This window comes from Curcuma longa, chromosome 21, assembly GCF_044706935.1.
Source record: "Curcuma longa cultivar G26 ecotype Majalengka, Jawa Barat chromosome 21, ITB_CL_G26_1.1, whole genome shotgun sequence".
Lineage (NCBI taxonomy): Eukaryota > Viridiplantae > Streptophyta > Magnoliopsida > Zingiberales > Zingiberaceae > Curcuma > Curcuma longa.
The window spans coordinates 12968873-12983574 of record NC_133881.1 but is presented as its reverse complement, the minus strand read 5'-3'; the positions used below and the strand labels follow the sequence as shown (position 1 = coordinate 12983574).

Genomic DNA, 14702 nt, shown 5'->3' with positions numbered 1-14702 from the left:
GGGCATCATTGCATCTAGAATGATTTATTGAATCAATATGTCATTTTTAAAATAATTTTGAGGCGTATAATATCATCAATTTTTTTGGCCAAGAGTACACCTTTAAAAATTCATGTCAAGAAAATATCATTGCACTATTTATGATTCTTTGAGTTTGTATATTATTATTATTATTATTAATTTTGAAATCTATAGAAATTGTCAAATGCTTTTGACTACTAAACTTGCTCTAAAAGTTTTAGATTCATACTAAAAATATTTGTCAATCTTAATGTTATATAAGCATTATTGTCTATAATAATTTTTCAAATTTGCAAATGTTATTTTTTTCATAATTTTGAGCCATTTAAGATCATTAAATACTCTTGAACAAAATATTTAACGATCCTAAAAATTTAGAATTCATACTAAAAGAACATTGATAGGGGAAGATGGCTATCCTATGTGGTATAGTCAAGTTAAAAGTTAAATTGAGTGACAAATCAATCAAGAAGGGATTTGGGTCAAATCAAATTGAGTTCAAATTTGATCAAACCATGGACCCCCAACCCAAGAGTCGTCGAGGCATATGTAAGTCCAGTCGGGTTCCAAACCTAACTCTAATTTGGCTTGGAGGTGATCTATCCACTCTAGAGCGGAAGCTTGACACAGTGGAAGCTTGACTCCATGATGCCTGACTCAATAGAAGCTCCATTCCACAACACTTGACTTAGTGGAAGCTCGACTCCACGACACCTGACTTAGTGGAAACTGAACTCCACGACACCTCACTCAGTAGAAGTTCAGCTCCATGACACTCGACTCAGTAGGAGCTCGACTCCACGACTCCCGACTCAATAGAAACTCGACTCCACAACGTTTTCCTCAGTAGAAGCTTGACTTCATGACACCCAACTCAGTAGAAGCCCGCCTCCATGATGTCTGACTCACTATAGAAGCTTACTCCATAATGTCCGACTCAATAGAAGCTTGACTCCACAATACCTGAATACACCAATAGCCTACCTCCTGAGTACCTTTATGCCCAATTGAAGAAAACATGATTGGCAAAAGAGGTAGAGAACATGGGATAACGTGGCATCCCCTCAACCAAATGTGATTAATCGAGGACACGGACAGGAGGAGCATGTGGCATCCTCAATCTGAACGTGGTAAATTGGAGACGTGGGTTTCAAATAAGGCCTCGCTCCCACAGGCATAAGTACACACACAAGACGATACTTTTCTCTACTATTCATCTTCTTCTTCTCTACTCCTCGATTATCGAGATTTGATTTGAGCGTCAAAGTGGTTGCGTTAAGATTTGCCTTGGCCTCCATTCTACCTCACCTTTGATTGTCATAGATGCTCCTCAAAGTTCACGCACCCCAAGCTTGTTTGGAATCGCCTCAGTGGAAGTCAACTTGATTCGTATCTAGCCAGTCAAAGGTTATTGATTGTGGGTACTCTGCTGAGTCATCCGATCCTATGATCTTATACTAAATTAAATTTATGCAGTTTGTAGGAACTTTGAGTCGACTTAATAGAAGCTTGATTCCATGATGCTCGACTCGGTAGAAACTTGACTTCATGACACCCGAATATGTCGAGCGCTTGCCTCCTAAGTGAGTACCTTCACACCTAATTGAAGAAAACTTGATTAACGAAAGAGGTGGAAAATGTGGGACGATGTAACATCCCCTCAACCAAAAAGTGATTAACATAGGACGCAGACAGGGAGAGTACGTGGTATTCTCTCAATCTGAACATGGCTAGTTGGAGGCGTGGGCACAAGTACGCACACAAGGAGACACTTTTTCTAATATTTCTTTTTCTTCTTCCCTACTCCCCAATCATCAAGATTTGACTTGAGTGTCAGAGTAATTGTGCCAATACCCGCTTTGGCCTCGATTCTAACCCTCCTTTGATTGTCACAGAGGCTCTTCGAAGTTCGCGCACCCTAAGCTTATTTGGGATCGCCTCGGTAAGTCAACTTGATTCATATCCAATAAGTCAAAAGGTTATTAATCATGCGTACTTTATTGAATCATCTCATCTTTTGATCTCACATTAGATCAGATCAATATCATTGTATTCCTAGTGATTCTTTGAACTTGTAAATACATTCTTTTTACTATGAAGTCTGCAGATTATTAAATATTTTTCACAATATTTAACTGCACTAAAAGTCTCATGTTCATGCTAAAAGAGCATCATTATACAATGCCATTATTTTTTTTTCCTTGTGATTTTGAGTTCCCCTTCAAACATTTTATCCAAAATTATTTGAATAATCATTTTGAATCATATCTATTAGTTGGGCGACAAAATATCAATAAATAAATAAATTTACTATTAATATAATTTTTTTTATCAAATCAAACATTAAACTTATTTATCAATATATAATTCATTTACAATCCTAGCTAGCAACATTAAAGATTGTTTATGCATTCCCGGAACATAGTTGAGTTGATTATAACGGAACAAAATTATCGAAGTGGATAAAGATCGAATCTCAACGAAACTGGTATAATATTCTCCTCCGTCATGATCAACTGTAATTTCTCGATTTACTTTCTCACAAATGATGGTGAGATCAAGTCTGATGATGATCTGATCGAAAAAGATCTTACCTGAGCTCTGACCGATTTAGTTTTTCTATTAGATCAGATACGTAATCAAACTGGTAAAAAGTCAAATTTAGAGAACCGGCGGTAAATACAAAACGGCGGAGGAATCTATCTAAAGTCAAACGTTTCCAGCTGCTTTGTCAGGTTGACCAGCATGCGCCGTCAATCATGATCCAGTCTCACAATTCCACCTGAAAATAAATAAATAATTAATTAATTAAAATCTTTCAGTTTTTTCAACGCTCGTCATCATTTCTCGGCGTGCTACAATTTCTCCATTCTTTTTCTTCCCAGGTCGGACCGCTTCAGAGGCTGCTCAGTGCTTCGCTCTCCTCCAAAACCTCGCCGCTTCTTCAGTTTCTCGTCGCCGTGATCGAATCTACGGCGCAGGGAGTGGGTTCCTTGAGGCAAAGTCGAGGAGGAGGCTTTCGCAAGATTGGGGGAAGATTGGCGTGAGATGCTTGGGATTTTTATGGACTGGTTCTGCTGCTTCAGGGGTTCATCCTCTAGGGTGAGGGATTTGGACCTCGACCTCTACCTTGTGTTTTTTTTATACTTCGTCTTTATTCCTTCGATCACTTCGGTTTCTGTCCTGTTTGGACGATTTGCTTCTCGCCTCTTTTTTGATATGAACTGGTGCTTCGATTGGTCTTGTTTTCCCCCTTTCTTTAATCTTGTCTGTTTTCTCTTGAATCGCTCTGATTGCTAGTTTGCTACTGAAGTATGATAGGTAACAACAAACACACAGATCCAAGTCGATTACTAACACAGTGACTTATTGATAACATACACCAACACTCCATAAATCCTTAACCATGTTTGGTGAAGGTGACATCCGAAAATGGTAGCGGATTGCTTGAGCTGACCTATTCTGCCTGGCCCTTTAGGTCGACGACTTAGCAGTTCAACCTTGATATCTTGGCTACTACCATATTGGTCCAATCTACCCAAGCTTAGGAGCTATAACACATCTCCTATATCCTTCAGTCAACTCTCAAACATCATCAAAAAGTTGGATGTTGGAGGTCCACATAACAATTCTTCACCTGAACTTGACTGTTCAGAGAAAGCCCCCTGTTTGACTCACCTATTGCAGCTTATTCCTACTAAATCCTAACATTAATAAAATTTGGTGGTCGAAGGAGTCTTCGTAAACATAATTGCAGGTTATTATCTTTGTTGTTTTATTTTCAAGGAGAATTATCTTTCTCCTGGAATATTGAATACCTGCTCAGATAATACAATGCTCCAATTCTCATTATACAAGATAACTAGACAAGGAACACCTCTGAGTTCATTGGCAAATTCTTTTATTAATTCTCCATGACATTTAATATCACCATATAGAATATCTCTAACTCAAAACATTTCCTTGTCTGCATGATAATATGATTATACATAGTTCAATTGAGCACCTTTAGGCCTTGTAGCAGTCTTACAACCCATTTCAACATCTTCTGGTGCTACTTCACTAGATTCAGAACCTACCTGTTCCTTAACAACTGCATAAATTATGTCGGGTAAAGATCATGAGATACATCGCACTCTTATAGAATTTGCATGAGTGATATACATCAGATGCTCAAATCTCAGGAGCCCACCTTGTTGTTCCTGTAGATATCTTAAGTGACTTGCTAATGGCGTGATGACCATCTCAACGTTGCAGACGCTGAATCAGTTCAACACTTTCTGTGTAGTTTGAATCAATTCAAGATACAGCTTGCTCAAGCTCCTACCTCTTGGATATCATGCCTAGTTGAACTATCCATATCAATATCCTTCGTGTTTCTTTCTTAGCATCCTTTTGAGTAGCCAGATCAAACCAAAAAAAAAAAAATTGGTTTTTTGGTTAGAAAATAATTAGTCTTCGTCATAAGCTACAGTTTGGTTGCACTGAAAAGCCTATCAATTTAGATGCTTTAGGCGTAAAGTTTCTTTGTGTAGTTTGCAGGTTCTTCATGTGATGCTGGTAAAGGGAGAAGCTCTAGTAGCAGCACCAAAATCACTTATGGATTTAGCCTTGTTAAGGGGAAAACAAACCATCCTATGGAGGATTATCATGTTGCTAAGTTCATTCATATGAGAGGACAGGAACTTGGTCTATTTGCTATATTTGACGGACACCTGGGGAATAATGTACCTGCCTATTTACAAAAGCATCTATTTTCAAACATTTTGAAAGAGGTGCATCACTATCTTAGTTGTACAATATGTATACTTATTGTCATAAGATAGACAATTTCAAGGACTTCAAGTGTATGAGTTTTTTCTTTTTTGTTTCCAAAATATAGGAAGAATTTTGGACGAATCCAGATGTAGCTATTTCAGAAGCCTACGAAAAGACCGACAGGGCAATTCTTTCACACAGTCCTGATCTTGGTCGAGGTGGATCAACTTCTGTTACTGCAATCCTCATTAATGGCACGAAGTTATGCATAGCTAATATTGGTGACTCGAGAGCAGTTCTTGCAAAAGGTCAACAGGTGTTACAATTGACAGTTGATCATGATCCCAACACTGAGCGTGGAAGCATTGAGAATAGAGGAGGTTTCGTATCAAACTTGCCAGGTACCTTCTGCTCCCACTCTATGCTTCATGTTTAGCTTATCGATTTGTGATCGGTAACCTGCTTTCCTCCTCCAGCCTGTTGCATTATTGTTTCAATTCTTCGTAAGTGATATATACGATGATCCTTCGACTATGAGTGAGTACCAATTGCTCTTGGGTAGGCATATGAGACATGGAGAAAGGATAGGAGTGACCTTCCTATTTCCTACATCCTCTTATTTCCTTCCAAAGGTTCAAATTAGTAGAGATCAAAAACATTGCTGATCAGCCTCAACAAGCAGCTTGCTGCTTCAGACTATATTTAGTCTTAATCTCTTACAAAATCAGATGATTATTCTTCTTTTCGTTCTGTCAGGTGACGTCCCAAGGGTTAATGGCCAGTTAGCTGTATCCCGTGCTTTTGGAGACAAGAGTTTGAAATCACATTTGCGGTCAGATCCTGATATTTGTTGTTTAAACATTACAGCAGAAACAGAGCTACTCATCCTTGCTAGTGATGGTATATGGAAGGTTTCTTCTTCAACTCTAAAACTAGTAATGTTATTTATATATTGGGAATCATCTAAGAACCATATATGTATTTACTTTTTATAACAAATTCGATTTAGGTCATGAGCAATGAAGAGGCAGTTGCGATTGCCAGAAGGTTTAAGGATCCACAATCCGCGGCAAGACAATTGGCCACCGAGGCATTGACTAGAGACAGCAAAGATGACATTTCATGTGTGGTTGTAAAATTCAGATCATAAGAAAAACTTGTTTCTTTCAGTCATTCCTAACCAGAGATAAAATTTTCAGTTGACCATCAGAAATTTGGAAGATTGGTGAGGTTCCTAATACAGATTCTTATGGTATGATACCATGAAAACTGAAAGCACCAAAGAGTCAAGCTTTATGCAACAAAATATGAGAAGTGCTCATGTTGACAAGTTATGAACTCTGTAAATGCATTGGCGATCATTGGCGATCAGGAGACTCCCATGTTTCTATGAGCAGGGAAACTAGTAGACCCCTCCTGAAGGTCGACTTTCGCACAATGGTTGGTTGGATTGGTTACTTTCTTTTCTTTAGCATTCCTTTTCCTCTTGGGATTGCAGTTTTGCAGCAGAGTTTGGGATTTAGCTTGCCAGTGTTCGTGATAAGATTGCGATCATCTCTATGTAATTTGTTAAAATAATTGTTGTGTTTAATCCAGTGCATATGGGTGGATGTAAGGGTTGATATTTAGAAACATTCAAGAAGGTCATGCCCTTAAAATAAGTTGATGTTTAGAATGCTTTATTCATGTACTTGAGACTTTTGCAGCTAGTTGAATTGTCTTCCTTTGAGTTTGCTTCTTGAAAAATTATTTCATAGAATTTAGTAACAAGAGGTCCAAGCAGGTCATTATGAGTCAATGGGATTTATTTAAGGTTTAAAGCACAGACAAAGGGGTTGATCATCATGTTGATATTCTAAGAGTAAACTAGATGCCGATCGAGTGACCAGACACCCTGGTTTGCAAACGAATAAATATATCATGAAAACTTTTGCAAGAACTAAGCTATGATTTAGCTATGCAATATTGTTCAGCAATCTGTATTGCATAATAACTTTTGATACTTTTGTTTCATCTTGTACTATCACAACATGTGTGAGTTTGTAGTAGTTTACCTCCTCTTCATCTTCGAGCATACGAACTCGGGATGGGTCACATCGACTTGTAAGTAAAGTAGGATCATGCTGGCATTCTAACTTGTGTCGGTATGTCAACTGGATTGTATTGAATTTGCTATGGAGTCAGAAGTATGAACTGATGCACCATTTAGTGGCGTCGAAAAGACTGACCACAGTCAAATTATCTATGCGCAAGTTAGACAGCCTAGTCTTAGGGTTGCTGCTGACATAAACAGTCAGGAAGAGGGTTCTCATAAAATGCCTCTTCAGACCGAAACCGTTCTGCGCCTTTTGTGCCAGTGGCAGGGCCTTTCCGCTTGCGGGGAGAACCTTGCCTAACATACCAGGGCAAAACATCAAGTTCCACAGATGTATGGAAATTCAAACACAAATGTAACTTGCATGATCATCTACCTTCTTTTATGGATCTCACTAATAATATTTGATAGCTTCCTGCCTTCTCTGAGAGATCCTCGATTGATCTTATCAAACAAATGAACTAGAGCTTTTCTGCATACTCAAAAGTAGACAAAGGTTCGATAAAGAATGTAGCCTTTCGCAAGTTCGATAAGAATAGGAGCTCATAGCAAGTCACCTGTCAGGATTAATTGTTTTCCTGTGGCCAAGGAAGCGACGGTGACCCTCGACTGCCCTTGCCATATTCCCAGAATACGATGGGATAAAAACATCACTTTCTAGAGATACTATGTAGTCTAGTGCTGCCATTTGTGACGCATATTGCCTAAAAGGTTCGAGCTCTTCTGCTGATGCCAATTTCTCCTGCAAAATAGTTCATAACCAGGACTGAATATATTAACAAGGAACCTGAAGGCTCAACAAGGCTCTAAGGCTCCAAGAGATTTCTAGCTTTTATTGCAACTTTTGTTAAAGAAAAAAGAAAGATCATGAGAACCTCACATCCAAAACTGAAAGTGTCCTCATTTAGGCAAACGAGCAGCCTCGAAGCATGAGTGTCTCACTTTCAAAACAGATAATACTTTGACAGACATTCAGGTGCACGCCGATGTGCAGAACTTGCTCTCACTAAAGAGTAATGTAGCACAAGACCAGATTATTAGATTCAAACTATAGCTAGGTCTACTTAAAGTTCAACTTTTCCTGAAACCAAGTGCCATAGCAATTTTATAGCACTTGGAATTGTCAAGGACAAGGAGAAGCTGCTTCATGATTATTTTTTTTCATTTTTAAGATCACAAGAGATATTTGATATTTTGTACATTAATTCTCAAATCTATCATCTCGATCGACTTGAGACTGAGTGATTTTCTTCAAAACAGCCTTAACAATGAAAATGTTTTCTTATAGAATCTGATAAATGACATTTCTGTTGGCTGGATTATTGTGCTGTTGTATTGATGGACTGGTTTGGACTAGAGATAATGGAAAGCAGCAACATGTACTAGTCGTACATAATCGTGACGTTCAAGAGACAAAAAAAAAAGATTCAGAATGTTATCGAACAAAATAAAGTTAAATTAGAGCAAGTTTCCTCAGAAAATGATAGAAACAAGAGTTCAATAACCTGCCATTTGAACATCGCATTGCGTCTATGAATTCCATACCTTGCTCAACAAAATAGGAAAGCGGGATTTCAAATGAGCCAAATGAGAATTGCCTCCATATATTGACCCCGCTGCAATATATATCGGAGTATTTGATGGATATCCAAGAGAAGAAATAAAAATTGCAACCTCCTTTGGGGTCAGCGGGCAATACCCTTTCGCCCTTTGGTCTTGGGAAACAATTTCTTTAATCTTCCAATATGAAACATTTTCTCTGCAAAATAGAGAACGCTGTTGAACTTCAAAGAGATTCAGAACAAGCATCCTCTAAAAACATCAAAAGGATACCTAATCCTTGCTAATTCATCAGATTCAACAGGTGACAAGCCATATGTGCACCCACTAAAAGCAAGCATGTCCTTCTCATAACGAAGGTGCAAAGCAATAAATGGACCGTAAAATCTCATCCTCTCCACCAATAACTGCAGTTTAAAAAAAAAGAAAGAAAAAACATATTATGTTGAATCATGACCATTATATAGTAAGAAACAGAGAGAAAAGGGGCAAGTACTTTTCCTAGTGCTTCAATTTTTGGAGCAAATCTGAGGGCCTGAAAGAAAGCACGGCAGCGAAGTTTTTGTATATCAGCAGGAAGGTTATTGTTTGCAAGACGTGAATCTGACTTAGCAGCTTTTATAACCTTCAATGAAAATTGAATAACATTAGCATTAGAAATATTAACCACTAATCGTAGAATGGGTGTAAGATGAACTTCTAGTTGCAGCAGATGTACCTGATGATTATTCCACATAGGCAATATCTCAGTTTGATAGTAGTCCAGCCCTGACCAGCTTCGGAAGTGTACTACTGCATTTGTGGTCATTCTCAACTTTTTTGGTAGTTTCTTTACAACTTTTACATCATTGGCCAGAGCATGGATAAAGTGCTCTTCATCAAAAACATCAGAGAAATTGCTGGAACATGATCGTGAAAAGAATCAGAGAACACTATATATGTATATGTATGTAGTTTGTATATGAACTCTCAAGTGTTGCAGAAGAGATAAAACATCGATATTTTGGAATCAAATGGTGTGGACAAGATGATAAATCATCAGACATCAGAGAAATTACTGAACATATTTACTGAAAGGATTAGAGAACAATGCATACAAGAATTCACAATGTAAACTGAATAGAGAAAGAGTACTGCATAAAATATAATTCGTGAACTGGCTATCATGACATATTGGACTTGGCATTGTTCCGAAAACTTATGCACAGGTTTACAGTAGCTGTAACGACATATACAAGAGACATAATAGCACAATTATTGTGTGTGAGTTACCCACAAACCTTATTCAGAAAGTATACCCTGCTAGACAAAAAAGAATAAGAATAAAATCTAAGCATTTATACCTAGAATCATGCCAAAATGATCTCTTATCAAGCCGAGGAATGACAAGTGTTGCATCAATTATTCGTGCCACTGCTACCATGTCAGTTATCTGCCATTAGCATCACAATACACATGGATTTTTAACCCATACGAATAAAAACAAAATGATATGAAAAATTAGCGTCTGAAAGAGATCTAGTTTAAACAATATAATGTTGTTTCTCTTACAAACAAAAGAAGCTAAGATGCCTATCAATCATGAAGAAGAGATAAACAATTGCCAAGATTGTATTTATGTAAGTGTGATCCTAGGATATATGAATTTTATTCTGCGACTCCAATGCAACTTAAATTCTGGATCTGCAGTACAAGAGCATTTTAGGCATCCAGGTGTCTTGCAGTTTATTTAAGGTTGAAAGAATCATAAATTTATTGTGCTGACTGCAAGTTTGGATAATCTTGATCCAATAAGTTATTCATTCATATTGTAGGCTTACTAGAACCCGTAAATATTGATGAATTTGACACTGAAGCAACTTAAAACAAAGTACTATTGTCTTAGCAAAACAACATGACTTCCCTCATGATACTCAAATCTGTACTTTAATTTTCAAGAAAAGAACCAGAAAATAATGTTTTAAGGAAGACACCAATTTTTGTATTAAATACACATTTAAGGCATACATTAAAAGGCTATAACATCTCAACATATTATAACTCACAATATCTACTTGCCTCATGCAAAGACTACATAAAACAATAAAAAAACCAAACACGAGAAAGATCCATGTGCTTTAGACAACAATCTTACATAGATACATATGTCAGTTAGTAATGCCACATAGAGAAGAGAAATATGAAAATTTACCTTTGTATTATCATCCTATTCATTCAATTAGAGGGACAAGTGTAACTTTCATAGGCTTTTAATTCATGGTCTTAAAAAAACTTAGGCGAAGTAGACTAAGTTTACTGAAGATAATTGTATTTTAAACAAAGTAGAAATAAAATAGATTATACTTAGATCTTTCGTGGATGAACAATCTACCATATTGGACCATGTTAGTCAAAGATATTTATTTTATTTGCATCATTATCATCCACCAATAGAGAACTCAACTCTTGAAGGTGGAGTTGTATTTCATGAACAATAACAATTGTCTCATCATCATTTGTATTACAAGTCATCCATTCAGATTAGATAAGGAAACATTGCAAGTTACCATAAGGCAGAAAAGTACTATGCCGAATCTACTCTCGATGTTTGCAAATTACAATAGTGAAGATGGGAGTAACTGGTGCTAATGGGAAAGGTTACTAGACGAATTTGGTTTGTTCATACCATACCTGTCTGATACAATACCCACTCATCTCATATCCATCATGGGTTAGATTTCTCTGTCCATACCAGTTCCATAATGTCAAAATGGTACCCATACGTGACTAAATGGATCAGGTACCCACCCAAATTCAACTCCACCATGGTATGTAATAAATACAATGCAAGATTAAGTATTTATATTCATATATTCATTGTAAAATAATTAAATTTGATTGAATACCAGCTACCTGAGTCTTTAAACTCAAACCGATCTTGTGTCATCATCATGTATCTATTATTTTATGCAAACCCATTGCGAACTTGTTTAATGGGTACCCAAACCCGTTTTAAGTGGTTGACTAATCACTATTACCAGATAATATCATCTCATTGTCATATCTAATAGGACTGTTGACATTAAGACCAAAGAAATGCTACTCGTGGAAACTCAACAAAAAAGGTCTGAATGCCAAGATAACAAATCCTCTAATATTTAAAACTTAGGCTAATGTACAAGTGAGTTGGTAAGTCAAATTAATGGAAATGGAATCAATTTTTTCTCACAGTATGAAATGGGTGGTAGTGGAAGGAACATGAGGTGTCTTAGTGTGGTATATAAGGAATTTTCAAGGTTCTCATATATTGTATTATCATAGTTTATGAGGTGCACTAACATGTACTCCCTAGTATTCGCTACTCAATGTAATTTTCTTCTAACTTCAATAGGTACCATCCAACTATGCACAACAAATTCTCAGTTGGTGAAAAAGATAAGACAAACAATATCATCATAACAGGATGAAGAGCTTGATACTCTTAAATACAAAAGGGCACTTACTAGAAGATATATTTAGTAGTATTGCTATAAAAAACTAGTCAATTTGCAGACAGGAATCTCACATTCTTGGTTCCTTGTAAAGATTGTTAAGTTAGTTCTTTTAGTTCATAAGGTAGAAGGAAGAATTTGACAATTATGAACCGGACCTTAAGTTGGTAGAATGTTGAATTTCTCAAAGGAGGCCAACAATTAGGTAACTCCTTTGGAGTTAAGAAATGAAACTCATTCGAAGGTTAATTGATCTCAAGAGAAGAGTATCAAATAAGGTGAAGGTTCCAACTACTATCTCTTTGGAAACCAAGGTAACATCAAATTCTAGATCTACTATTTCCATTAAGTTCGAGGCAAGTCATTAAGTGATGCTTTCAGAATTAAATCTTGGTACCCATCTAAAATTCTTTGATATCAAGAAAAAGGTGACTAAATGAGGTAGCGGCTTTGAATGCCATCCCCCAAGGCACATAGGTGGTAACTCTTTATTTTTTTTTCATTTTCGTCCCATATCAAATCTAAAAGCTAGAAGGCAAAAGGCTTTCTTTGGTTTTAATGTAACTGTTAGGTGGTATCTCTCTTGGATGATTTCTTTCCTTCTCTAGTTGAGTCTAAGTAAGAAGATGATGGATTTCTTTGATTGAATCGTAGTTAGGGAGAGAGATAGAGCACTGCACATACCCCAGCACGCATTTGGTTTAACCCACCATTTGCATGAACTAGCAAGAAGCCTCTTGAACTCAAAGGAGCTGAAAATAGTTAAGTAAATCTTAGAATTACATACAAAAATGCACTAATCAAACAACGAAATCAAAATCGACGTTGATGAGGATCCCTTACGCAAATATGATGAGTTCGGTGTTACACAGTGCATAAAGTTACGATTCGAAGGTGACTTCCACAGCTTGGCAAACTCAAAATCTCCTTTCGAGTTGCCCACCTGCAGAGTGCAGTGTATGAAGAGGGTGAGAGAAAAAGAAAATGAAAACGACGGCAATATGAAAACTTCTCCGTCCTAATAGGAACCTCAAATGCAAAAGGAAAGCAAGACACCATAAGAAATGTTCACCCATAAAAAGACAACAGAAATCAAGCTGTTAATTGACATTTCAAAAATAGGGCGGAATCACCTTTTGTGCAGAAATGGGAAGCTTGGGAAGTCGGGGCGGTGCGACCTCCCGCATCCACCTGAGCTCGTTCGTGTTTCGCCGGTATCCAATCTCACGTTGCTAAACAACAAAACAAATCCCACAAAATCGAGCTATATCACACGGTGTGTGCGAGCATTTGTAAAACGCAACAAATCCAAGCCCAAAAATGTGTTTTTTTTTCATACATGCCTCGATAATGCGCACGGAAGACAAATCATCTAGAGAAACCACGAAAAATTTCGCATCTTGAGGTTTCAAAAGTGAATAAAATAGAACAGTCGAAGAAACACGACCGGTACAAAAGACGAGGAACAGTGGGAAAGGTAATGGAGGAGGCGAGAGAGAAGGAGATGCCTGGGGGAGCTTGTAGGCGTCGGGGGCGGTGGCGGAGGGGAGAAGGACCACGTGTACTACCACGAGGGCGGCGACGGCGATAGCTCCTATGGCGCACATTAGAGTCCACCAGAAAGTCGAGAGGGCGGTCGGCGTCGACCTGCGCCGCTGCATCCCACCACCACTTTGCCCTTCGTTTTAGTCTCGCCCTATGCTGCTTCTCTTCTCCTTCGATTTGTAAAGGGAAAGGTGGAAGACGAAGACACCAGCCCAGAGAAAAGCAGAGAGAGAGAAGAAGGAAGCAAACAGAGGCTTTCCCAACCTTGTCCTTCAAGTCCAGTGCTGCCACCACCGTCATCCTTCCCATCCCTTCCATGTATGCCCCTATACATGCTGCAAGACTGGCAGCTGTCAAAATAATATATTTACTACAAAGTTTCTCCATTTTTATGAATTCGGACCCAATGATCATACTGCTAAAAATCACGAGCTAGGTGAAAGATTAACTATGACAATAACAAGACAACAATCAAAATTCTTAGGAAGCTTATTATTGAAATCTGAAATCATTGAACTCAAGCCAAAACGAAAAGTTTTTCTTGCTAATGCGTTCTTTGAGTGCAGCTTCCCACAGTCCACATGCAGATATCCAAACCACGAACAAGTGCAGCAGAGAGAGATTATGATGGTCCTAGGAACGAGAGACATTAGAGAGCTAAATCTGGCACCAAATCTATTAATTTATTGCTTCGGTGCATGCATGAAAAGGCAATCACGTGAAAGAACTGTTCAGGAATTATCTCAAAAACATGCATTCCAATGCACCATTTGGAAGTATCTATATAAAATGTAATCCTTCATTTCTTCCAAGATTTATTCCATCTGATCAAGTTAAATCTTTGACAGATTACAATTTACGAGAACAACTTGTGAAGGAAATGGAAGAAGACTTGTGATCTCTTCCAGCTAGCTAAGCTTTGCAGTAGATCTCCTTAAGAAGTGCCATTTGGAGGTTCATTCTTAACGATACTGGATGAAACTATAATATCAGTCAAGAAGATTCATTCTCAATTCTTAACAATACTAATTAATGAAGGTTCATTCTCAATTATTCTTGCATCTGTTTAATTTCTTCTTCCATTGCCATCTTCATTCCTATATATGCCATAGCAGCACTAAACTTCCCACTTGGTCCCCATGAGATCAGTTATACGCCCTCCAAACTCCTCCTCCTCCCTTTCCTAATAAGTGCTTGCTTCCGACTCTGAGAGATCACTTTCTTCAGTTGGGTTTGGTGTTGGGTGGTCCAAG

General features: G+C 37.7%; 2 protein-coding genes across 2 annotated transcripts; one reads left to right on the top strand and one right to left on the bottom strand.

Moving 5' to 3' along the window:
* Window positions 1-2879: 2879 nt before the first annotated feature.
* On the top strand, window positions 2880-6134 carry LOC141814535 (putative protein phosphatase 2C 9). The gene is made up of 5 exons (XM_074702489.1): window positions 2880-3123; window positions 4557-4796; window positions 4904-5180; window positions 5536-5690; window positions 5789-6134. Exons 1-5 carry the CDS (start codon window positions 3070-3072, stop codon window positions 5927-5929), a joined length of 867 nt encoding a protein of 288 aa, XP_074558590.1. The 5' UTR covers window positions 2880-3069; the 3' UTR covers window positions 5930-6134.
* Window positions 6135-6839: 705 nt separating this feature from the next.
* LOC141815241 (O-fucosyltransferase 7-like) lies at window positions 6840-13565 on the bottom strand. Its single transcript, XM_074703153.1, has 12 exons — window positions 13413-13565; window positions 13038-13136; window positions 12748-12847; window positions 12589-12656; window positions 9778-9866; window positions 9153-9333; window positions 8931-9059; window positions 8708-8841; window positions 8420-8633; window positions 7432-7616; window positions 7251-7346; window positions 6840-7171 (listed from the first exon to the last, which is right to left on the bottom strand). Exons 1-12 carry the CDS (start codon window positions 13563-13565, stop codon window positions 7048-7050), a joined length of 1572 nt encoding a protein of 523 aa, XP_074559254.1. The 3' UTR covers window positions 6840-7047.
* Window positions 13566-14702: the final 1137 nt, after the last annotated feature.

Excerpts from the sequence above, each read along its gene's own strand:
- LOC141814535 (XM_074702489.1), top strand. The coding sequence starts at position 3,070 with ATGCTTGGGATTTTTATGGACTGGTTCTGCTGCTTCAGGGGTTCATCC. Across the intron at positions 3,124-4,556 it reads TCAGGGGTTCATCCTCTAGG|TTTGCAGGTTCTTCATGTGA; the intron begins GTGAGGGATTTG and ends TTCTTTGTGTAG. Across the intron at positions 5,691-5,788 it reads CTAGTGATGGTATATGGAAG|GTCATGAGCAATGAAGAGGC; the intron begins GTTTCTTCTTCA and ends AATTCGATTTAG.
- LOC141815241 (XM_074703153.1), bottom strand. The coding sequence starts at position 13,565 with ATGCAGCGGCGCAGGTCGACGCCGACCGCCCTCTCGACTTTCTGGTGG. Across the intron at positions 13,137-13,412 it reads ACGCCTACAAGCTCCCCCAG|CAACGTGAGATTGGATACCG; the intron begins GCATCTCCTTCT and ends TTTGTTGTTTAG. Across the intron at positions 7,347-7,431 it reads AAAACAATTAATCCTGACAG|AAAAGCTCTAGTTCATTTGT; the intron begins GTGACTTGCTAT and ends TTGAGTATGCAG.